General features: G+C 38.4%; 2 protein-coding genes across 3 annotated transcripts in view; one reads left to right on the top strand and one right to left on the bottom strand.

Annotated features, from left to right (window-relative positions):
* P2RY12 (purinergic receptor P2Y12) overlaps positions 1-12897 on the bottom strand; it is a 48930-nt gene extending 36033 nt beyond the window's left edge. The window contains exon 1 of one of the 2 annotated variants that reach the window (XM_019661320.1): positions 12829-12897. The gene's annotated coding sequence lies outside the window, so the exon portion shown is untranslated. Of the gene's footprint in view, positions 1-12654; positions 12711-12828 lie in introns of those variants that run through there. The other variant, XM_019661318.1, reaches the window with a different exon arrangement.
* The window catches only part of MED12L (mediator complex subunit 12L), a 350111-nt gene that overhangs the window by 280773 nt on the left and 44257 nt on the right, over positions 1-25081 (top strand). The window contains exons 28-39 of the mRNA XM_019661307.1: positions 2268-2456; positions 3526-3600; positions 3711-3901; positions 4691-4852; positions 6746-6857; positions 10071-10160; positions 11743-11852; positions 12034-12169; positions 12995-13156; positions 15002-15364; positions 17226-17382; positions 20798-21009. Coding sequence (XP_019516852.1) covers positions 2268-2456; positions 3526-3600; positions 3711-3901; positions 4691-4852; positions 6746-6857; positions 10071-10160; positions 11743-11852; positions 12034-12169; positions 12995-13156; positions 15002-15364; positions 17226-17382; positions 20798-21009 — 1959 coding nt within the window. The remainder of the gene's footprint in view (positions 1-2267; positions 2457-3525; positions 3601-3710; positions 3902-4690; positions 4853-6745; positions 6858-10070; positions 10161-11742; positions 11853-12033; positions 12170-12994; positions 13157-15001; positions 15365-17225; positions 17383-20797; positions 21010-25081) is intronic.

Below are 25081 nucleotides of genomic sequence, written 5' to 3'. Positions count from 1 at the left end.
GGCTGCAAAATGGTGATATTTTTTCCTCTAAACTCCTCCACTCCCTCCACAATTATCAGTTTGCATTCTTGCCTAAGGAAGACCCTACCCTTATTTATTTATTTTCCATGTGGATTGTAATATACTGTCCTTAGCTAGTTTTATGTGCAAACTTGTCCCAGCTATTTCCTGTGGAAATCTTTTCATGCTGGCTCTTGTGTTATTTTGACACATCTTTATCTTTCCTTTTCCTTTTTCTTTTTTTTTTCTTTCTTTCTTTCTTTTTTAAACTTTTTGGCTCCTTTTGTACTTTCCCTGCCCCAGACCTGGAATTACTCATCCCTCCAAAGAACCCTGGTTCTCTTTAGTAGAGGAAGGTATTTATAAACCAAGATTGGGGCACCATGTGTGCTCATTGCTTCTAGGCCCTTTCAGGAGACAGAGCTAAGAAAAAAAAAATTCTATATACATAAATGTGTGTGTGTAAGTCATGAATTCATACTGATACCTCCAATTCCAACCCAGCCCCACAAAGTTCTTTGCATTCCCCCACTCCATATTAATGTCACCTTCTTCTCCCATAAGAACCCTGACTCCCGGGAACATCAACCTCTTTCCTCACTTTAATTCTACAGTACACCTGCAAAGTTTCAGAATTGCTATTCCTATACCCCTAGGGAAAAACAAGCCCACTTTTTTTTTTTTTTTTAGCTGAGCCATCCTGCTACCTGTTGGCAGCTCAGCGGCTGCTCAGCTCGGGCTGGACTCGAACCGCTGTTGCTCAGAGCTCAAACTCTTGAGCGAGCTCTTAACCAACTGAGCCACTCGGCCGGCCACAAGCCCACTTTTAAAAGGAGCTGAAGATCTGTTTGTAATCTTCCCTAAGTGTTTACATTATTGTGTTAAAAAGCTTCAGTATGGATATGTTATTCATTGGAAATAGAATTGAGTTCATTTGTTTCTGCCTGCATGCTGTTTAGATTTTTTTTTTCCTAGCTCTGTCTTTAGAATAGCATACTTCCACAAATCAACTATGCAGAAAGGTGTTCTCAGAGATGTGTCCTCTCTCCCTCATCCTTTCCACCCTTTGTGTCTCCCTGCCCTAGGTGATCAATTTCATTATTTTCTGGTTTCACTTTTCCATTTTTTTTAAATTTCTCCTTTCTTATTAAAAAACATGGCGTACTATATATACTCGTTTTCACTTTCCTATAGACATAATGTTGACAGGGTCTTTTTTTTAATTTTTTATTAAGGAATCTGATAACCATGGCTAAAGTTAGCTAAATAGTAAGAGGATATTGTGCTTTGATTCCCAATTGTGAGTACACATTGGAATCACCTGGGAAGTTAAAAAAATTTTTGATGCCTTAAAAAAATGACTGATATCTGGATCCCGCTGCCTAAGATTGACTTAATTGATCTGATATGTGTCCTGGGCTTTAGGATTCTAACAAGCTTCCTGGGTGATTTTAATGGGCAACCAGCATTGAGTCACCTGTGCAGTGGTTAAGAAACAGGTTTCATTTGAAACAGACCTGGGTTCAAATGAGGCTCTGGCACAGTTGATAATTTCTTACCTCATTTAGTATAAGAGTCTTCCTTTGAAAAAATGATGAAGAAAAGGTGATAGGGATTTAAATTGGTAGAAACTCTCCAGAGGTCAAATAGCCATCCATATGTATCAATAGCCCTAAATTTTTTGTAGTCCTTGACCCAGCAATTGCACTTCTATGAGATTACCCTAAGAAAATCATTGTACAGAGACTAGATGTGTACAAATATTTGTTTATAATAGTAACATTATTTATAGTAATATCAAAAAGGAAGATAATTTTCTGAGTGTTGTACTATGTTCTGTTGAATAGAACATAATACAATGCATTACCTAAAAATGATGAAGATATATTATAATATAGAATCATTGCCCTTATGTTAGCAAGTTAAAAAACTGATTACAAAACAGTTCCTAGAACAAGGACTCATTTTCCGATTGAAAACACATACCAATATTTTCTTTACTTTCCTTAGCTTTCTTTACTTGTTTTGCCTATTTTTAAAAAAAAATTTTTTTAAGCAAGGTTTCATTTCATATTTTTAACAAGTTAAAGTACTAGAACTTTTGTTTTTCAAATTTTTGCCCCCTACTTTTTTTGTGTACTGTTTTATTAATTGGAAGATTTCCGTCTGCTTTCTTTCTCTTCCATTGTGTGTCATGAACTTAGTACATATTACATATGAATCTAGAAAGTCCAGACCTGTCAGTCTAACTGCTGTATTATTTTTAGGAATGGGTAGGAGAACATTGCTTAAAAGAGCCTGAAAGATTATGCACAGACAAAGAACTTATATTGGACCCTGTGCTTTCTAATATGCAAGCGCAGAAGTTATTGCAGCTTATCTGTTACCCTCATGGCATTAAAGAGTGTACCGAGGGCGACAACCTGCAGAGACAGCACATTAAACGCATTCTTCAGGTGAGTGACAATAGTTGAAAGACTGTGTTTTTGTCATGTGACATATACTTTGTGATTTTCTGTGTTATTGCCACACTTTATTGCTGGGTAGATGCCGGTACTGCGCATTGTATATAGTCATTGCAGAAATATTGATGTTTTAAGCCAGTACCGTATTTATATGAAAAATAAGCTTTGTAGGGGGTCTGTCATAAATATCTTATTCAGAAAATATTGAAATCATTTTGGATACATAAATAGATTTTGACATAAGAAATGCTTGTCTAATTCATTTCCAGTGCCCACGGAGTGAGTCACATTTTTTTAATGCTGCTATTTATATGTTTGTCTCTACGATGAATATGTGTAAAGACTTAGAAGCCTTTTGATCCATATGCAAGTTTCCTCCAGTATCCAAAAGAAGAGTGTTCCTATGACACCTTTTGTAAGCCAAACCTTTTAAGTGAAGAGACATTTACCATTAATTTATATGCCAAAATTTTTAGCATTCCCAAAGCCAAAATTTAAAGTATGCACTATGTCTTATCATTCACAACCTAAATGCTTAATTGCTTCTAGTTAAGTGTAGTAGCACTCTTACAAACTCTCTCAGGCTTTTCTGATTACTTAGGACACATCTTGCTAACGAATGTACAAAATAAACCAAATAAAGCACAGATGCTCACAGACACGGTTCAAAGCTGTGATGGGTTTGATGCTGAGATGCTGAATGTGGCTCCCCGGGAAGGAGCCTGGCTGTGCCACTCGGTTCCTTGGGGTGCTCACTGCCTCTGTGATAGCTCACTGCACAGCAAACGCTGAATGCTGTTTTCACTTTTTGCCTTTTTTTGTGAAACTGAAAATCCTCTTTGGATTTCTTTCAGTTAGCGAAAACAGGTACTAAGGTAGGTCTTTTGTAAAAATGAAGTGGCGGAACGTGAAGTTTCGAAAAGCGGGGGAATTCCTGCAGGTCCCTTTATTGTATATGATTATTCTACTCTTCCTTGAGGTAGGGAATCCTGCAAGGAATCATGATATTTTAAAACGTGTTTAATGCTCCTAATGTCTTAATTCTTTCTATCTTCCCCAGAATCTTGAGCAGTGGACGCTGAGGCAGTCCTGGCTAGAACTTCAGTTAATGATTAAACAGTGCCTGAAGGACCCTGTGAGTATATATGGAAAGCATGTATAGGTATAAACTCATGAAATGCAAAACCGGGTTGATGTGTGAGGATAAAGTAAAACATGTATGCTAGTTTTCCTGTCTGATTCTAGGGCTCTGGCTCGGTGGCTGAGATGAACAACCTACTGGACAACATTGCAAAGGCAACCATAGAGGTATTCCAGCAGTCTGCGGACTTGAACAACAACTCTTCCAATTCCAGTGTGGGCCTCTTCAACCCAAGTGGGATCGGAAGTACTGATACTAGTAGCACGAGACAGAATGGAATAAAGACATTTCTAAGGTATTTTTTCTGTAGTTTTCTTAGGCTATCATTAACTTTTCACATGTAACAGGGCATTGTATTTGCATAATGCAGTTATTTTTTTAATAAAGCTGCAGGAATGTAAAGAAAATAATTACTTGTGTCAGTTATAATTATTTAATAAGGTGGATGATCTCTTAGTGTTCTAAATATTAAGTTAATCAGGCCCATACTCATTGGAACTACAGATGACATTCAGGATGGTTTAATTTCTTTATTGTCCCCTGAGGCTACTCTGTTCTGTGATATTGATTATGTAGGAAACACTTGTTTCTGCCTTATTAATTGGCAGTTTTGCACAAATGATAATCATGAAAGGCAGATTAACTTGTATTTCATCATTTTGGTGTAAAGTATAGCTAATGAATTCTAAAACTGTAGAAATGTATTATTAGTATGCTTAAACATAATCAGAACATTTCATATCTTAGCCATGACAGAAATATGTATTGCTTGTTGGACAAAACGACTGGTACTAATCAGAGAGCCAGAATCCTTGAAAAGCACTTGAATAGATTTGTTTTTTAAAGTTTAGTTACAGTATCCTCCCAGAACCCCCCATCTTTTATTGCCTTCTGTAAGCGAGAGTGGAAAATGTGTGCACATATCCAGTATTTGGCAAGAGGAAAGATAATATAGAAATAAAAGGGAAATTTTAGGGTAATCATATGTCTTGTGCGTAAAAGTTTTACAGTAGAGTTTCTGTTATGATTGTGGGAGCAGAGAAAAGGATGTCTCTGGGGGTGTAACACCTGTTTCTGATTTTAGTTCCTCTGAACGCAGGGGTGTCTGGCTGGTAGCCCCCCTAATTGCCAGGCTGCCAACTTCTGTGCAAGGAAGAGTACTGAAAGCTGCCGGGGAGGAACTAGAGAAGGGACAGCACTTGGGTTCTTCTTCAAAAAAGGAAAGAGACAGACAAAAACAGAAAAGGTATGGCTGGAAGATCTGTCTCTTTACATAATATTCTCAAGAACAATTGAGAAAAATCTAACATTCTGCAAACATACATGGTCACTGTATCCCCAAGTCCACTGAAATTTTATTCTTAAGTGGAATTGAAAACATTTTGCCTGGAACTAAAAAGTTCCAGGTTATAATGTTTACTATACCCATTCTCAATTCTTCCTGTATACCCATATCACTGTTGAACTGTTAAAAATACTGATTTTCGGCCCTACCTCAACATACTAAAGCAGATCTGGATATCCATTTGGTCCCTGTATTCTACTTTTAATTACTTTTCATTTTTTTATTACTTAAGTATTTATATTTAAAGTATGTAGAATTATTTATAATTCTGTATTGTTGGACCCTGAAATAGTTTCTAATATTTTTAGCATTTAAGGCTCTTGTCCTAGACTAGATAGTAAAACTTATAAACCACCAGGTTTAATGTTTTCTTAATTTACTTTATGCCCTAGAAAAGATAACAAATAATTACATTTGAAAACTGTCTCTGTTACTGAGAAAGATCAAAACTACACTTGAATGTGAAAATGTGATGAATTTAACACCTCAAGAGTGAAGGGAAATAATGATAATTTTTTTATTTTTAAAAAATTCTGAACATACAGATTTCTTATCCCCTAATTAATAATATTTTAGTGGCTGCCATTTATTGAGCTCTTTCAAAATGCCAACCCCTTTGTAGAATTTGTTTTATACATATTTGAACTTTTAAAATCTCTCAGCAATCATATGTGGTCATTGCTCTCATTATACCCTTTTTACAGAAAAAGAAACTGATGCACTGAAAGGTTAGGTAAATTTCTTAGGGACACACAGCTAAGGAATTATAAAGCTGGAGTTTCCACCCTGGTGGTCTGGCTGCTGAGCCTGTGCTCTTAACTAAAAGCACATTTTGGTAGAGACCTTGCTTTGCATTTATTGTTTGTGACCTAAATTTTTCTACATCTTTGCCAACCAGATGACTCCATTTAATTCTCAAAGTTTATCTGCTAATGTGTGACTGTATGAACATTGCCTCACTTGCCACAGAGAGTACAGGTGGTAATACCTTTGTATGGCTCTTCCAAAGTCAGTGTCTCAGTTCTGCTGGTGTAAAATGAAGCAGATTGAAATATTTGGGCCTCAATCCCATTTTAAGAAAATTTTCTTTCCAGTGTAGCAATTAGTCTATCAATATGATTTGTTAGTTGTTCTCTAATAATTGAAAAAATCTTAATAAAATGCCAATTTAAAATGGAATTTCTCCCAGATGTCTTGAAATCCCTTTACCAGTGGAGGCTATGGGATGTGGCGGAACGGTGCCCTGCAGGTCACTAGAGGTCACACTGTCCTCAGACCTATGTGCTAATCTTAGCTCTACCAATACATACCCCACACTTTGAGCTTGAGGAAAGAGCTGAAAAATAAAACAAGCATGACAATTGTATAGGCCTATTTCCTGCACTCCAAAATAAGTTTTTTGTGAGAGAAATTTTTTATTATTTTATTCTGCATATGCAGCGATATTCCTTCTGATGTGTGTGTTTAAATGCGCTAACTGATGGAAACGACAAATCCTCCTCTTCCGGCACTCCCCCTACACACTCATTTGCACTATGAATTTATCGTAGTTTGGGAAAAGCCTTCAAGGGAAAGAGGGAATATTAAATTATTTAGAAGCATTACAGTGGCTTTTAATCTTATTAGTAGAGGTATGATTTAACTTTTCAAGTAGTCTTTGGCTATTTACTCCTCCTGTCCATTTTCTAATAGTAAAATAAATAAGAGCCAATAGCCCACAGGCAAGAAATCAATGTTGCACAGGAAGTAATGCACTCTTTCTAACTAGATCTGCTGTTATAATTTCCTTTTTAGTATGTCTCTTCTGAGTCAGCAGCCATTCCTCTCACTGGTCCTTACCTGCCTTAAGGGACAAGACGAACAACGAGAAGGCCTCCTAACATCTCTCCAGAATCAAGTTAATCAGGTAAAGTATTGTAGAGTATTAAGCCAGGCAAGTATTTTTCTAACGGCATTAGTTCATTTTCCTTTCAGGTACTGAGATTAAACTAATAAGGGCACAACATGTTTTGTTGCAAGGAGGCACAATCCATGCCCTGTCCTGCTACCTGGCATTCTAGTCACCAAAAGATTAGCAGTTTAAAAAAAATTTTTTTTTTAAGCTGAGCCATCCTGCCACCTGTTGGCAGCTCAGCAGCTGCTCAGCTTGGGCCAGGAATTGAACCACTATTGCTCAGAGCTCAAACTCTTGAGCAAGCTCTTAACCAACTGAGCCACTCAGCTGGCCCAAATCACACATTGGATACATGTCTATAGATGATAAAAGTAACATTTTGCATATTACATGTAACTTTGACATCTCTGCTCTTCTCCTGACCCTGCCTCGCGGGAGAGGTGCTGGCGCCATCTGTGTCACAGCAGGCATGGCAGTAAGACAGAGGAAGCTGTATCCAGGTCCTCAGCCTGCTTCCACATATCAGCCAGGGTCTCTCTGTTCAGAAACTCTATTTTACTGCCAGAGCCAGACTGATGCCAGTCAAGGGCACAAGATACTCATTTATAAATCAGAAGGCATTTGGGTTCATTTACAAAGAATTCGAACCTTGCCTTTCTCCCAACCACAGTTCCCCTGGCACTGGTTCTCTGTACCACAAGGAAACTGAGTGACCACATTAGAAACTGGAGCTTGTGGGATCGAACAGAGTGGGTAGATTGGCCCTGTGAGATGTTTATCCTGCTGCAGAGCCTAATGGAGCCCTCCTGTGCTGCTGTGGCTCTATGACACCATGTCTCTCCCTGGACTGGTCCTGGATGGACATGAATAAGGACCCTTAACTTATTTGGCCCTGTCGTCATCTCCCACCTTTTGGATATGAGAAATCTGTTCTCTACTCAGCAACCAGAATGCTCCTTTTTGAATGTAAATCCCATGTTTCTCCAATGCCCAAAATGCTACAGTGATTCTTATTGGTCCTAGAATTCAGGGTCTGGGCCTCCAAGGCCCTACGTGATTTGGCACTGGCTGCCTCTTCTACCCTGTTGCCCACCAGGCATGGCCTGGCTTGCTCCACTCTTCACAGTGGCCATGTAGCTGTTCATGGAACTTGCCAAGCAAATTCTCACTGCAGTGCCTTTGAATCTTTTCTTTCCTTCATCTGAAAGGCCTTCTTCCTGGATATTAGCATGGCTGTCTTCCTCACTTTATCAGGTCTCTGCTGAGATGTCACCTTCTCAGGGAGGGCCTCCCTGATCACTCTCTAAAAATAGAACAATGGCCATTTTCTATTCCCTTACCCTGGTTCCTACCACTTGTTACACTTACTATTATTTGTCCTGCTATTTGAATGTAAGCTCCGTGACAGCTTGTGTGTTTTGTTATCTGCCTTGTACCCTTAAGTCAGCCTTGAGAGAGGTCCACATATTTTGATGAGATGTGGGAAATGCCCTGCTCTTACCACTCAATATACTTACAGGTTATCTGTTGGGGCTGGGTTACTTCTGCATGTGACTCATTTCAACTCGTTTAAGAGGATTCTCATTAGTTAACCACCATACTTCAGAGGATGGCAGTGTAGGGGGTTTTTTTGTTGTTGGTTTTATTTTTTGTGCACATGTCATCTGATTCTGGGGTGTTACCCATTTGTGGTTTGCCTTTCCTAAAAAAATCTTCTCTTTCCCCACATTAGTCTGAATCAGTGAGGAAGCACTCACTTCATAAATTGATGTGCCTCTTGACTGATGTCCAAGATGTCATATTTTTCAAAATAATATACATTATCTTCATCAAGGAAGATAAGTTTATAAAATAGCAAGCTACCACCTCAATAGAACACCAAAATTACACATTTGCTAGGGTTCACAGCATGTCCCTAGAAGCATATAATGCAGGCCTGATATACAATGTAATTCTGGGGGCCGGCCAAGTGGCTCAGTTGGTTAAGAGCTTGCTCAAAAGTGCGAGCTCTGAGCAACAGGGTCACCGGTTCGATTCCCACATGGGCCAGTGAGCTGCACCCGGGCTGAGCTGCCGCTGAGCTGCCAATAGGTGGCAGGATGGCTCAGCCGGTGAGAGCGTGTGCACCTAACAACAAGGTTGCCGGTTCGACTGGTAGGCTGTGCCCATCCGCAACTAAAGACTGAACTTGGCACCTTGAGCTGAGCTGCCGCCCAGATGGCTCAGGGGATAGAGTGCATGCTCTTAACAACAAGGCTGCCAGTTCAACTCCCGCATGGGATGGTGGCTACGCCCACCTGCAACTAAGATTGAACACAGCACCTTAAGCTGAGCGGCCGCCAGCTGTCAATGGGCAGCCGGATGGCAACTGGAGTTGGAACTGAGCTAGCTTCGCCCTCCACAGCTAAGACTTGAGGGTCAATAACTTGGCTGTCCCCCTTCCCCAATTCCCCAACACTGTTCCCCTCCCCCAATTCCCCAATTTAAAAAATATATATATAATTCTGTCTGTCCACTACTTATCTTTTTATAAGACTAAACCATTGAACAACATGGGGTTTAGGGACGCCAAGCCCTGCACAATCGAAATTCCACATATAACTTTTGACTTCCCAAAACTTCATTTGTCTCTTGGTAGCCATGGGTGATTGATTCCATGGCCCTCCTCAGAAACTTAAAATCAGCAAATGCTCAAGCCTCTCATATAAAATAGCTAGAACAATGCATTAAAGTCCTCTCTCTGCAATCCACGAATTTTCAAGCTCGGATCAATTGAGAATACCAGTTTTGATCTGCAGTTGCTTGAATCCATAGATGCAAAACTCAGGTTTACAGAGGGCCAACTATATATTTGTTGAAAAACTCTGTGTATTAGTGGACTTGCACAGTTCAAACCCATGTTGTTCAAGAGTCAACTGTCTTTTTTAAAATAATTATTTTTGTTAATGTTAAACTTGATGGTCCTCTAAAGCATTTTCTAAGACTTAGTCATAGGATAAGTGATTAGGTAAGATTTTTCTTCTCCTACTTACAAAGGCTATGAACAAAGAAACAGCCAGCTTTCTGTCTGCATGGTGGCGGGGGAGGAAAGCTTTGTTTATTAATTTGCTAAATTAAGAAGTTGTTTTTGACTGTCAGGAAAAAGCTCAATTTAACTTTAAATATGAAAAAATTCCATTTTAACATGGAAAAGATTTTTTTTTTCCCATTTGTTTTCCCATTTAGATCTTAAGTAACTGGAGAGAAGAACGATACCAAGATGATGTAAAAGCACGGCAGATGATGCACGAAGCATTGCAGCTCCGCCTAAATTTGGTAAGAGACATCTCTAGTATTTTCTCGCTGTTAAACTTATCTAAATGTGAAAATAACTCCAGCTTTCCACTTCTACAGTGGTCACGGTCTTCATTATAAGGTGAGGCTTCCTGATGTTTGCTCTCTGCAGCTACTTCCCTATCTCTAACCATCTGTGTTTCTGGCTGCCATCCTTCCTGTCTGGTCTAAACAACTTCTAGACAGCAGAAGAGCAGAAGATATTTTAGGCATTGATTTGCCTTCTGCAACTCCCCTCGCCCACTCCCCCCCACTCCTCCCGGGAATCACTCCTTTTTGCTGTGGGCTAAGAGTAGGTCTAGGAGGACTTATTTTGAGATGAGTGTTAGCTTTTACTGTATTTATTTAAAACCATATTAAAATGGCATTTAAGTCAATTTTTTCAAACTTTGAATCAAATTGATTATAAAAACAAATCCCACATGGGGGTTTTACAGACCTGTAAAATTCCTCACACATTCAATTTTCCTTTTAATTTTTTTCCCCCACTGGACAGGCCCAGATGAAGGCTACTCCAATGGGTGGCCTGGTATTTGGCAGTTGTTTTCAACTTAATTCCCACACATGGATGAGTAGGCCTGGGGCCCAGCTTCCTGCTTATCATTATTTCTGTGTTACCGGATATATCCAAGTGTTAGAATGACAACAAGCTTAGAGTCAATAGTACTTGACAACATAAAGTGGCAGATAAACAGTTTACATGGCTTTGACCTATTCGGATTTAATTCAACTAAAATTACATCATAAAACTGGGTATCATGAAAGTTTAGGAGCAACAGAAATTTAATTAGACTGGTACATAGAAGTAGATATATGCTGGGCCGGCCGAGTGGCTCAGTTGGTTAAGAGTTAGCTTAAGAGCGCGAGCTCTGAGCAACAGGGCTGCCAGTTTGATTCCCACATGGGCCAGTGACACTGTGCCCAAGCTGAGCTGCCAACAGGTGGCAGGATGGCTCAGCTGGTGAGAGCATGTGCTCCTAACAAGAAGACTGCCTGTTCGATGGTGGGCTATGCCCACAACTAAGACTGAACTCGGCACCTTGAGCTGAGCTGCCGCCCGGATGATTCAGTGGATAGAGCATGTGCTCTTAACAACAGGCTGCTTGTTCTACTCCCGCAGGGGATGGTGGCTACGCCCACCCACAACTAAGATTGTAACACAGCACCTTGAGCTTAGAGACCACTAGTTGCTGACGGGCAGCCAGATGGCGGCTGGCACCCTCCACGACTAAGGTTGAAGAACAACAACTTGGCTGGTCCCCCTCCCCAGTTTCCCAACACTGTTCCCCTTCCCCAGTTCCCCAATTTAAAAAAAAAAAAAGAAGTAGGTGTATGCAGATTTCTGACTAAGAAGAAGGTCATTGCCCCTAACCCCCACCCCCAGCCTTTTCAAGGGTCAACTGTCAACTATAATTCATATTGACAATGTGCCCACATTTGAGTAGCCCCCCCTTTTTTTAAAGCATTTTTTAAACTAATCAAAACTTGCCTACATGAAATGATGGGCGTGGCATTTTCTCTTTAACATGATGTGGATTTTTGGTTGTGTTTTTTTCCATGCTAGGTGGGAGGAATGTTTGACACGGTGCAGCGGAGCACCCAGTGGACAACAGACTGGGCCCTCCTCCTCCTTCAGATCATTACTTCCGGGACCGTTGACATGCACACTAACAAGTATGTTCTTACCATTTCACCTTTCGTTTTCTGCATGCATGCATGGCAGAAGCTTGATACACTGACCACAAATTCTGCCGCATCTTATTTTCTTAGGTACCTTAAATAACAATGCTCAGCAAGTTCAGAATGTCTTGCTTTTGTTTTAAGGTAAAAATAATTGTTTTCTGTCCCCTCTTAGTGAATTATTCACAACAGTTCTTGACATGCTGGGTGTTTTAATCAATGGAACATTAGCCTCTGACCTATCAAACGCATCTCCAGGGGGATCTGAAGAGAACAAACGCGCGTACATGAATTTAGTAAAGAAACTGAAAGTAAGTTTGTGACCTGCTTATACACTTAAATGAACTTACATTATTTATAGATTTGTTATTTAGTACATTCTACCTTAATTTATTACTCATTAAATTAAATGTTATTTATTGCATTCAAGTTAATGTAATGTGATTATTTTGCTATTTGCTTTACCTTAGCTTACCAGTTCCCCAAAGTATAAGCATATAGCTTGAAGATTTTTCTTTCAAACAAATTTATATTTGTAAAGCATTTTAATTTTTTAAGGAACTTCAGAAATTAATTATCAAATATCTAAACAAAATGCCAGCATTAGATTTAGGATAAATCTATGCTTGGACTGGCACATACAGCTGAAAAATAATTACTTGCATTGCTATTTCTAAATCCAATTCATTTGACTAACCACTAACACAATCTTTGAAATAAACTGTAAATAAACAGCATAGAAAAAAAACAAAAAAAACATATCTGATGAGCTTACAATAAAATAACCAGTGGTTACCTTATCGTCTGACCCTGGATTCGAGAACGTGTTCATGCTGCAGCTCCTGCTCTCTGATTACAATTACTGCCCTGGATTTTTGTCATCTCAGCACTGTAATGTTTGTTGTGTAACAAGGCTGCCTTTGTATGTGTTCTATTTTCTACCCAAAATGAAGAAATGAAACATACTCACCACTCTATTTGAGAGCTGCACCATAGACCATGTTCAAGGTTAAAGAACATCCCATCAATAAAAATGCATATATTTCATAAGGAAACTTCCCTCTGAGTAACTTGAGCAACTTTTGCCTTCATTGTAATTTCTGTTCCACTTCTCTTTTCTTCATTTTTTTTTTTAGAAGGAGCTAGGAGACAAGCGGTCAGAAAGTATTGACAAAGTTCGCCAGTTACTACCTTTGCCAAAACAGACATGTGATGTCATCACTTGTGAACCTATGGGTTCCTTGATTGACACAAAGGGAAACAAAATTGCTGGATTCGACTCTATAGATAAAAAACAGGCAAGAGTAAATGTTTGTTTCTTATATATATAAATACATAAACTTACAGAAACAAGATATGTTTTCTTATCTTCCTATAAAGCATATAAAACATCTTAATTTTACAGTTTCCTAATTTTTAAAACTATATTCATATCATTTAAGTGCAGTGGCCATTGCATTATATAAATAAATCAAATCTTTGAAGATCTTCATTTTAAACTGTACTTGAATTTCTGAGGCCCACCAACAGAAGCTAAGCAAAAAGCTTAGTGTAAAAAAATAATAATAATAATTAGCAAAGACCAGGCCTGATTTTACTTCAGAATTGGCAACAAAATATGTTTAGATAAGAAAATTTTTACTGAAAATGTCCTAATGTCATTAACTATTTTGAGTGGAAAATGTTTAAAGTGATGCACTTTATTATCTTATCAATTAAATAATATCAGATGAACTCTTGATTCATGTAAGATATTAAACAAGGTTTTCTATAATATAGGAAGAGCAGTCCATTATTCTTTCAATAAACATGATTTACAAAATCACAGAGATGAAAGACAGAGCTCCTACCTTCAAGTAGAAGTAGGTAGACAGTTAAGTGTGGTGAGATTTGTGTGTCATATTATAGAATGTAAGAGGACCCTGAGAAGGAGCCGTTATACTCAGATGGCCGGAAGTGGGTAGAGCAGGATCCCCAGGAAAATCGACATGTAAATCGTTTTGAAGGATTAAGAGTTACCTGGGAGATAGGGAAAAGTGTGGTACATGCAAAGGGAAGAGTTTATGCAAAGGTATGAAAAAATGTGGCTGATAGGAGAAATGCAATGCTCCAGTAATTCAGAGTACCTTGAGTATTTGTATGTACCAGTGTGTGTGTGGAGAGAGAAAAAACTAGAATCATGGGCAAGCTGAGTTTACAAGCGCTGGCGGGCTCTCTAGTGGTGAGACATTTAGAAGCCATTTGGATATGTGGCCTTGGCACCCAGGAAAGAGACCTAACCTCAAGACAGATATTAGGAAGCAGTCAATATATAGATGGTAATTGAGCCTCAATTTGGCCAAAGCCACCTTTGGAAGAGTATGTGTGGATAAGAACAGGAGAACCCATATCTTACAGAATGCCTGAGTAGTTATTTTCAGGGTCATTTTGAAGAAAAGTTATTTTCAAATTGATATGCCAAGGAAAGTACCAAGAGACATCACCAATTAAAAATAAGAAACTCTTATTTTCAGAAACAATAACATTTTCTCTTCTAAACTCAGTAGACTTAAGTTTGAATTGAAGGACTTCATTTGTACCTGTTGGTACAAGTTAATTTTGAATTATTCAGAGACTGGCTTAATAAGTACATGAAAGGTGCCCGTATTGAATCAAGTCCATTCTTGTTTGGATAAAGGTTAATATGAGCCCAATTAGAGGCTGAATGTAACTTGGCTGTTAAGTTTTGTTTCATCTGAAAAACAGTAAATAGAATCTGAAGGTTTAAAACTGATTGTAATTTAGTACAGTAAGATCAACTTTGCAGTCTTTCTTAGAAAATTTTTTGCCTAAAAGAAAAAACTAAATGAAAAAAGTGCCATTTTAAAGTAAAATATACTGGGCTACCTGGTGTTACAGCTTGAACATTGCCTCGTGTGGCATAAAGAACCATAGAAGGGAGCTTTAAGGTGTGGATCTATCTGCTGCTCCCCAGTGGACTAATTGTATAACCCCCTGACTAGTTAGCCTGTCTGCTGTGTGCCAAGGTTCTCGCTAAGGCCCACACCAGCCCAAATGTTCTCTGAATCCATGTCCTAAGCAAGCCCGGCCTCTAATCAGGAAAAGATCTGAACAGCTGGTCATAAAGTGTTATTTCACCATAGGGCCTCCAGGTCTCCACAAAGCAGAAGGTGTCCCCATGGGATTTGTTTGAGGGTCAGAAGAACCCAGCTCCTCTGTCCTGGGCCTGGTTCGGGACTGTCCGAATGGACCGGAAGGTGATCAAGTATGAGGAGCAGCATCACCTCCTTTTGTATCACACACACCCTACGCCCAAGCCCCGAAGTTACTACCTCGAACCCCTGCCCCTACCTCCCGAGGAGGAAGAGGAAGAGCCCACATCTCCCGTCTCTCAGGAGCCAGAGAGGAAATCAGCTGAGCTGCCAGATCAGGGAAAAAACACAACAGATGAAGAGAAGAAAACAAAGGGGAGGAAGCGCAAGACAAAATCAAACTCAAGAGTTGATGTGAGTACGGCAAGTAGAGAGATCTGTGGCTCGTTAGCACCTTATAGAAGATTTACCAGTGTCCAAATTATATCCCTACAAATATTGCTGAAAGCAGTAGAAGCCTTTTTGTAACAGTTACCCTAACGAGGCCCTGTCATAATTAACAGAATGACACAGTGACTTGTCACAGACAACGGGGTTATTTATACCTTTTAATTTTTCCTTCTATACTTTTCATAATTGTTTGATTTTAGACTTCCATTGTGAATAATATTTATTTAATATTTCAGGGTTTCATAATTTCTCAAATTTGAAATGTGAATTTTTCAGACCACTTAAATCTCATTTTTTTACATATTTTTATTATAAGCCATGCCTAAAATATTTGATGTATTTTGTATAGTAAGTAAACATAAAAACACTATTTGTTTCTCCCTCGATAAAGCTTCATCTAATATATCAAATAGGATGTGTCTGTATTTTACCATTCCATCTTACTCTCTTTTACATCCTATTTCTTTACCATATTTTCAGACTTTATAAAAGATAAAGTAAACATAATTTAAAATAGTTTCACTTCTTGTTTGCCTATTAGCCTCCCCTACTTATAGCAACATTTTCTTGAAAACAACAGAAATCCATGGGACGGTAATTTAGACATAATTTTATAGAACTTACAGAATTACTGTGTAAAATACCTGTCCATTAACTTCACCTGGAAAACACTTGAGAGAGAATTTGAGACGTTTTTCTACGAAATTCAAGGATTATCTTGTGCAGTGAAAAAAAAAAATTCACAATTTAGTGTTCAGACATCATGACTAATTATTATTATGTTTTGTTCACTAATGTCAAAACCAAAACATATCCTTTTCCTGCTGATAGCTTGGTGATTGATATTATTCCAGAAATGACTGCTGCCACCTTTGGATGTCATTTGAATGTCACTGTCGTCTTCTCATATAGTCTTCTACCAATATTCCTTTGTCTTGAAAGAGGTGCTTACATAAGGTCCAGACTGCCACTCCCCGAAATCTGAGCTCCTAACCAGTCTATCTGAATGGACAGATTTCTGTTCTTTTCAGATGCGAAAGACTTAGCACGCTTCTCATTCCCCAGTGAGTCCTGGCCATGTCTTCTCCTCCCATACTATTCCTGAGGCTGCCTCTTTCCAGTGGGATGTAGTGCAGGTTTTATTTTTATGAGATTTTATTTTTCCTTTATCTCTTAGGACTAGACCAGAGAAGGAGGGATGGTGGGGGAGTTGAGATATTTCAGTTGTGACCCTTAAGAGATTTTGCAGCTGCTGTAAGGAGATGTGGGGGGTGGGGAGGATGGGACAGTTTGGGACAGGATGGGTGTTTGCAGGGTAAGGGTGGAGTCTACTTCTACAGAGTATGTCTTGAAAATTGTCTTGAAATAAGATATTGTCTAGTCGGGGGACTGGTTTGAAGTATTATGGGCCTTTCTGGTATGAATCTCATCTAGACCCAAGGTATCAGGAAGGCCTTGTAAGATGAAATGATTGGGAGACTTGGCAACTGGATATGCTCTTTCAGCTGCGGGTGGTGGCCAATACTGGTATTTTTAATGTGCTTTTAGTATTTGGAGAACAGGGTTCAGAAATGATTTTTTTTCCATCTCCCCTCACTGTAGCCAAGTACTTTTTAAGCCAAGGAAAAGTTCTAACTTAAATGAGTGTTTTGCAGAGAATGTATTGAGACTCTTGCTTTCCATCTTCCCCTTTATAAAAATAGCCTCATCTGCTGGGATAGGGACTATCTTAAATAACACGATAGGAAGAATTTGCATTAATTACCTATGTGATGTGTGCAGTTAAGTAACGTGTTTTTTTGTTTGTTTTAACTTTATGTTGAAGGAGTATCCACAGAGCAGCATATACCGAGTGCCTCCTAATTACTCACCCATTTCCTCCCAGATGATGCATCATCCGCAGTCCACCTTGTGGGGCTACAACCTCATGGGTCAGCCCCAGCAGCCTGGCTTCTTCCTTCAGAACCAATCTCTTACTCCAGGTATGTGAAGAGAGCACAGTCGTGTCACTCCAAGGCGAGAAGTGGCTTCGGTTTCTCTTTGCTTGGGATTCCCCTTACTTTTAATCTGAAACCTCCACAGAATGTGCAAGTTCCAAGAACTAACCACTCAGCTGACATTTCTGTAATTCCCTCCATTCAGCATGTTTTTTCTTCTTCTAAAATAAGGTTTCTGTTAGGCATTTATGTGCTGACTTTGGAATTTTCATCCAGTGCTGGGAAGAAATTAGCCGCAGATGAAAATCTGAGCTGGAAGATATGAAGTTGATCAAAGTTTGACGTTGTGAAATTTGTGCCAATATTTTTATCAAATGCAGTTCTTAACCAGCGTTTTAAAAGATTAGGCAATCTTGCACAGTGTGTTTTATTATTTCCTTAGGTTATGAATTTTAAATTTATATCATGAAGAATTTCAGAAATTTGGTTCAGCAAGTAGATTTAGGTATCAACAAGGCAAACTTCCATATCCAGAGTAAATGTTCCTGATTTTAGTATTGCTTTGATTCAAGCTCAGGGAGATTTTATTTCTGAAATAAACATTTTCTAAATTAAAAGAAAAAAAAAGTCTTTTAATTAGAAAAGGGTCTAATTTTCTTTCTAAAAGAAAGTTTGCCTATTTTAGCAAAATAGATTACTTTGAAATCTCATTCTGCATTTTGTTATGATGTACCCTTATAATATATAATATTTATCTTATTGTATTCTGTGGTAGTGTAATTTTTTTTCTCTCGTTGTAAGTTGAGTATGACATTTTGAAGCCTAGGGAGGAAAATATTTGATTCTTGGCTTAGAGCAGGGGAGAGTCCATATTTTGTCCTGTAAATGAGAGGCTTAGCGAGCTGGTTTGGGAGTTAGAGTTCAGGTTCAGGTGTGGCTCTACCATTCTACCATTCTCGGCCAGGTCTTAATTTCTCTGTTCCTCAGCCTGATCACCTATAAAATGTATATGCTGATATATATCACCATAGGGTAGGTGACTCAAATATTCACTCAACAAAATGTACTGAGTTTCACGACGTGCCAGACCCTGTTTTAGGTGTTAGTAAACAAAATGGATAAAACGCCTGTTCTTTTTTGGAGGAGGAAATAAGGTCTATGTTACACATATGTGTGAGTGTGTGTATGTGTATAATTTAAAGTAAATTTAAAACAATGTAGCACTAGAAGATGCCTGACAGGGCAGACATATTCAGTAAACGACCTGCATAGATTCCCACCTCAGGGCTTGGCACTTGCTGGACCTAGGGCCTGGAATGCTTGCCCACAGACGTCCGTGTGGCTCACTGCCCGCCTCCTTTGAGTTTGCTCACATACCACCTTCTCAGCGAGGCTTGCTCTGACTACCCTACTGTAAATTGTAAGCCACACCCCTCCCTACACTGTGTGACCCTCCCTTCTTTCTGGTTCTCCACAGCATTAGCACTTGCTTTTATGTACTGTTTATCTACTTAGCTGCCTGCCTCTGAATGTAAGCTCTGTGAGGGCAGGTGTTTTTTTTTTTGTTGTTGTTTGTTTTTTTTGTTCTGTTCACTACAGTAGTCCTAGAACTTACAAAAGCAGCTGGCTTTTGCAGGCTCTTAAAAATAGACTGTTAAATGAATAAATGTAGACTACAAAGAGCCAATTAGACTTAATGATAAATGTGGAAAATCATACATGACAATCCTCTCTTTTTGACTTTGTCTTTTTAATTCCAAGGTCCATGTGAACGTTTTAGCATTTTAAACTTTGTAGATATTGAAGTGAAACCCAAGGACTGTCTGTGAATTGAAGGCTAAGTATTTTACAAAGGCACATACTCTCTCCCTCTAGAATGTATTTGTACTTTGAGGAACTAAAAGGTATTTGTAAGTTGAAGAACTTGGGTGTTAGGTAAGTCTTAGGTATGATGACATGTGAGAAAAAAAATGTGAAGAAAATAGTTATTTATGGGGATTTTATATGTGTGAGATAATATATTTTCATAAAAACATAAATCCTATGAAGTTGAGGAAGAGTATGTACAATATGCTTCCGTTTATATATAGTTAAAATACAAAACAGCATACACACACACACACACACACACACACACACACACACACACACCCTTTACCGATGTCTCTCTCTTTCTCATGTGTACACACCACTATGGTAAATTTGTAGGGAATTGTATGGAAATAATAAACACCAAATTCAGAATAGTATTTGATGGGAGAAGTGGAAGACAGTAATAAGTAGGAATATACAGAGGGCTTCAGCCATATTTATTATATTTTATGTTTTTAGTTGATTCAGAGGTACAAGATTACAGAAAAGTTAGGAAGATTAAAAGAATATCGACCATAGTCTAATCTTTAAAAAGAATGTCCCTTATCTGTAAAATGAGTCAATTAAGTTTTTATGTATTAGTATAGTTCCAATTCTTGCTTCAACAAAAGTTACCTTGCCATATGTTACTCATATAGACTTTCCATTTTTTTTTCCAAATGTTCTTCAAATGTCACTGAATTAACTTCATAAATCATATTTCTGACTGTGGTACTGAGTCTTTAAGAGAATGTGGGTTTTTTGCATGAACAGCTTTAAAATATTTGTTCCCATTTTACAACTTGCTTTAAAAAAAGGAAACATCATTTGTGAAGTATTTATATAGAAGTTTTCTTGTTTGCATACATTAAAGAATATAGGCTATCTGGTGAATGAAGGATTGGCACCTACATTGAAGGCAGCAAGTGTTGAAATTTTTTTTTCAAACCCTTAAAGGCATCTGACAATTTATGTATGCAAAGATGTTAAGGTTTCCTTTGGTTTCAAGTGCATCTCCATAATCAACATTTCTCGTTTATTTTATTTCTAGCATTCAAAAAAGATGTGTTTTGTCTTTAGAATCAAAGTCTTTGAAGTTTTCCAAACATTTCAGGTTTTTAAAGTGTTTTAATGCCTCTCTACTACAAAACAGGTATTTTCATGGTAAAGAAGCTTAAATAGCATGATCTTCAAATTTGTTTAAAATTACAAAAGTGTTTTTGTGCCTGGCTTAGGACACTTGGCAAAAGCAGTACATTTTATGCAAGTAATATGTTCCTGAGGGCCTTCTGTAGCTAAAAACCCACATGATTCTGAAATTATGCCGCCGACTCTGTTTCGGGCATTTCACTTGATCAGTTCAAGTGGGACCTTCGTGAAGTCATTCAGATATTACACTTCACTCCTCCATCATCCTCCCTGTCCTTTAGAAATTATACAATTGTTAACAGATCTCTGGTATTTGTATAGGGGTGGAGCAGTGCCTTATTTTCCATTTTGCTTATAAAGTGAGGCCTAGAAGGTCAGGTTTCTGCGTTTTGATGAAATAAGGGTAACCTGTTGCATTACCATGTAGAAAGCAAGCCCTTCCTTCTGGTTGCTTTTGCAGGTGGCTCCAGGCTGGACCCCACAGGCTCCTTTGTCCCCACCAATACCAAACAAGCTCTGTCCAACATGCTTCAGCGGCGCTCCGGTGCCATCATGCAGCCACCTTCCCTTCATGCCATCACGTCGCAGCAGCACCTCATACAAATGAAGCTCCTCCAGCAGCAGCAGCAGCAGCGGCTTCTCAGGCAAGCCCAGGCTCGACCTTTCCAACAGGTTTGTCCAAACCCAGCGCTGGAGTCCTCTGCGGGTCGCGATTCTCCTCTAGCTGGGGACGAATGTGGAGTATGTGGCCTAGTCTCCTTGTGTGCGTGTTCCTGTATACTTGGGTGAGGGCAGGTATATATCTCTTACACAGGTTTGTAAATACTCCTTCTCCTTGCATTTTACTGTTGTCATTGATCAGATAAGAACTCGAAGTATCTTAGGTTCATTGAAAGTCTGCCTGAGCACAAAAAGGAGATCAAATGACTTTCTGGTCAATTAGAAGCAGCAGGACTTTCATCCTTGAAGTGACCTTGTCTGAGCACTCATCCCTATTATAATGATCACCACGTTCTGTACTCCTTTTAGCTCTACTTACAATGTATTATCATTTGATGTATTACTTTGAGGTTATATCTCTGTAGCCCTGATGTTTCTTAAGTTTGCTCCTATAGTGTCCTGTGCAGACTCTATTTTTGGCACATACTTAATATGGTGTATAGCGGACAAAGGATATGTTACAAATAACAGGCGGTATATGGATACCTTTAATTTAATTCTTGATTTACAGTATTTATATCTTTATGCCCTATAACCCAACTTAACTTTTTAGGTAACAGTGATTGTTTAACAAAATAATGGTAGAAGTCCCACAAAAGTTAGTATAGACTCATGAAACCCACGAATCTGTACAAATACATTAAAATAAAACAGGGGAAGCTGCTTTTTCTGGTTTCTGTATACTTTGTGTATTTTCTAATTTTTCTAAAAAAATACACTTGTGATGATGAAAATAATAATAATAATAATAATCAGCTAACACTAATAGAGATAGCATTTATTATTTGCCAAAAACACTTCCAAGCACTTTCAATGTATTTTTTTATCTTAATCTCAGAACAACCCTATGAATTAGGCACTTTTATGATCCTCTAAGGAAGTAGCCATTCAACAGGTGTATCCTGCTCTAAGAAAATCCATAAAACTTCCAAATTAGCAAGAAATTCTAATGCTTTTAAAAATACTTTGTTTGTATTTTGGGGTAACTTTCTAGGCACATCTCCATTGTATAACATACGGCACTTCTGTATTTAGTCCACTTATTGATTTGGGAGGTTGGGGATGGAAGGGTTAGCTATGCATTCTTAAAAATGCTTCCCTTTTTTTATCTGCATTATGAGAAGAACAGAAAAGAGGAAACTAGTTGAACTGCATAAGAATGCAAACTACAGTCTCCACAGGCATGTCTCTCTGTGACATCTAGTGTTGGTTCAGACTACCTGGGTGTCAGGTAGGCTGGGCCTAAGTTGCCTCTTACACAGAAATGATGATGATTTGATTAAAATATTTAAAAAGCTTTGGTTTCTCTTAAATAAGCAGCAGGTTTGGAGCCATTTAGAACCTCGCTGGGAGTTTAGCTCTTCTTGGGGATGAACAAAAATAGTTAAATCATTGTTTCAAATTCTTATTGAGATAAATTAAAAATTTACTAGAAGTTGAGTAACCATCCCATGAGGATGAATTTAGGTCCCTTTTAAAGTAATTTAAGCCTAAGTAAAATTTACATTCCAATAAGTTTATTTAGTTTTTCATGTCTATCATTTTTTGTCACAAGGTATAATTTGCCTTATTAATAGCCCACTTTCAAACTATTACTGCTAAATTCAGTTATGAATTGCTCTAAGTGGTTTTTAGCATTGGGGACAAGGTTGCCGGGCAAGTCTTAGGTAAACACGCCTGTCTTCTAAAGGCTAACTTCCTCATGTAAGCCATGACAGGCAATTTCCCCTAAAGCAAAACGTTTAAAGGAATTCAACAGAATAATCTACATGTCATCAAAAATATCCTTACATATCTGAAGAAAGTAGGCTTATGACCTAAAATGTAGCTGAAGGACCCCATTACTGCCACACTTTCCTCTAATCACTCAAAAATTCCTGATATTCTCTTACATTGCCTAGCGTTGTGCTGCTTGTACTAATAGGAATTAACTCGTAGTTTATTCGTTTTCTGATTCTTTTGTACCCACTCTGTCAGAATGTTGGATTTTTCTGTTCTTTCTTTTCTTTTTTTCCTTTTAAGAAATCAGGAACTCCTTCTTCAAGTAGTGAAAGCTCAACTTCATAATACTGACTGTACAATAGGCACCTCCCCTTCTCCCCCATATTCTTTTTCTACAGTTGAAACTGGCATTAGGGTCTCTGCTTTCAGCAGCAGCCATGTTTTTTCTCATCACCCCTCTGAAAGTGCTGGATAACTGAGGAAAACAGTATTCTTATAAGGAAGAGAATTGCATACATGGTGCAGTCATAGGGTAGAGTAGTCCTACAAGAGGAGATGAGAATCTTCTAGAGTGCCTGCACCTAGGTGGTTCTGAGGGAGATGTTGGCTCCTTTACTCTCTCCTAGTGGATCATGTACAAATTACTAAATTACCTGAATCTAGCTACATACAATGTGGTGGCAGAAAAAAAAAAATTCTTGTGCTCATCCTTAAAAATCTAGAATAAAAGCAGAATTAGATGGAATATAATGGATATTGATACACTGTTTTCATATATCATTCCGGAAGCTATTTGTTTTCCTAATAAGTACTGGCCTATATTCTTCATAGGAAACCATAGAGAATTGTTGATTCTAATTTTGGCAAGAACATTTTCTTAGGTTAAATGCCTATACATAATACGATTCTCCCTAGCTACGTAAGAACTTGTAATAGGTTGGTTTTTTTTCTTTTCAGTTTTTGGCTTATAGAGAAAATGAAATAGGTATCATTTTTCTACTTATCGTAGCAATTTTCTAATTACAGAAATCCATTTTCTTAAATGTAAAAAATGTGTTGGAGAATTTCCATTTATCTTAAAGTATAAGACTGATCTTAATGTTTTATCAGATGCTTTTAAAGACTAGATAGTTTTTCCAAGCCTGGGATATGACTGCTCCCTAGGCCGGTTGTGTGTGACGCCCTCTGTTTCCCCTCACCCCTTTTTATATCAGGCTTTGGGACTGATAATATTTTATATTATCTTTTCATCTCTTGAGCACAGGGTAAAAATGTTGTTGATTGAGTGAATTCACGTTTTGAGCAGCTATTTCCAAAAGCCTAGACCTTCCAGTAGCCCTAATCTTTAACAATCTGATTGTTACCCACAAACTCATCTCAGAGCTGCCCATGAGTGCTTCTAGAAACTGCTCCCAGCAGTGACCTCTGCTATGGTTGTTTTGAAAACCTTGATGGGGCAGTGAGGACACAAGTTCCTGAATTCTGGATATGTCTCAGGGCTTGCAGTGTCCACCTTAGCCTCTTCCTGTGTAATGGAGAGAAGTTGCTGTAAGGAGGAATCAATCACGTGGCCTGAGATGGCATATCTTGGACTCCAGAATACCATTATAAAATAAATAATTCTGCTGCAGAGAGTGAATATCAGCTTCAGTCACTCATGGAATTATCTGTTACGGACCATATTATATTTCCTCAAGAATAGATTAAGACACTGGTATAGATAGTGTCAAGAAACAGGTGCTAAATAACATGAATATCGTGAGGCATTTTTAATCAAATTATTTCATGTGATGATTGTTGTATAATCAGGTGTATTTTCTTAAAGCTTTAGTGCACATCGACATGCATAAAGATGTGTTGGCCAGGAAACTTGTTTTTATTCTTGTTAGTGAATCACCGTCCAGGAAAGTCGAACTGATCAATCTCCATCCCTTACTCAGTGTCCTTTATTAAAATGGGGCACAGGGTAGTCATTATGTTACCCCTCTGTGCCTCAGAGGCTCGTCTATAAAATGGAGTTCATGTAATATTTACTTTATAGGGTTCTCGTGAAATTAATTAGTTAATATATTTAACAGCCTTTGAATAGTGGCTGGTGCATAGTAAGTGCTCAAAAAATGTTAGCTGCCATTCTTACAATTACTGTTTTATTATGTGGCCGTGGGCCCTAAACAAAGGCCTTCCCAGACCATGTAGTCACTAAGGATTTCGCGCGGGATTCAGACAAAGACATTCCTGGACTGTATGGTCAGCAAGACTTCCATGTTTAATATTTCCGAATTCCTACCTCACCCAGGAGCCA

Source organism: Hipposideros armiger, unplaced genomic scaffold (genome assembly GCF_001890085.2).
Source record: "Hipposideros armiger isolate ML-2016 unplaced genomic scaffold, ASM189008v1 scaffold_344, whole genome shotgun sequence".
In the NCBI taxonomy this organism is placed as follows: Eukaryota; Metazoa; Chordata; class Mammalia; order Chiroptera; family Hipposideridae; genus Hipposideros; species Hipposideros armiger.
Note: the sequence above shows the minus strand (reverse complement) of the source record. Positions and strands in the feature narration are given on the sequence as shown.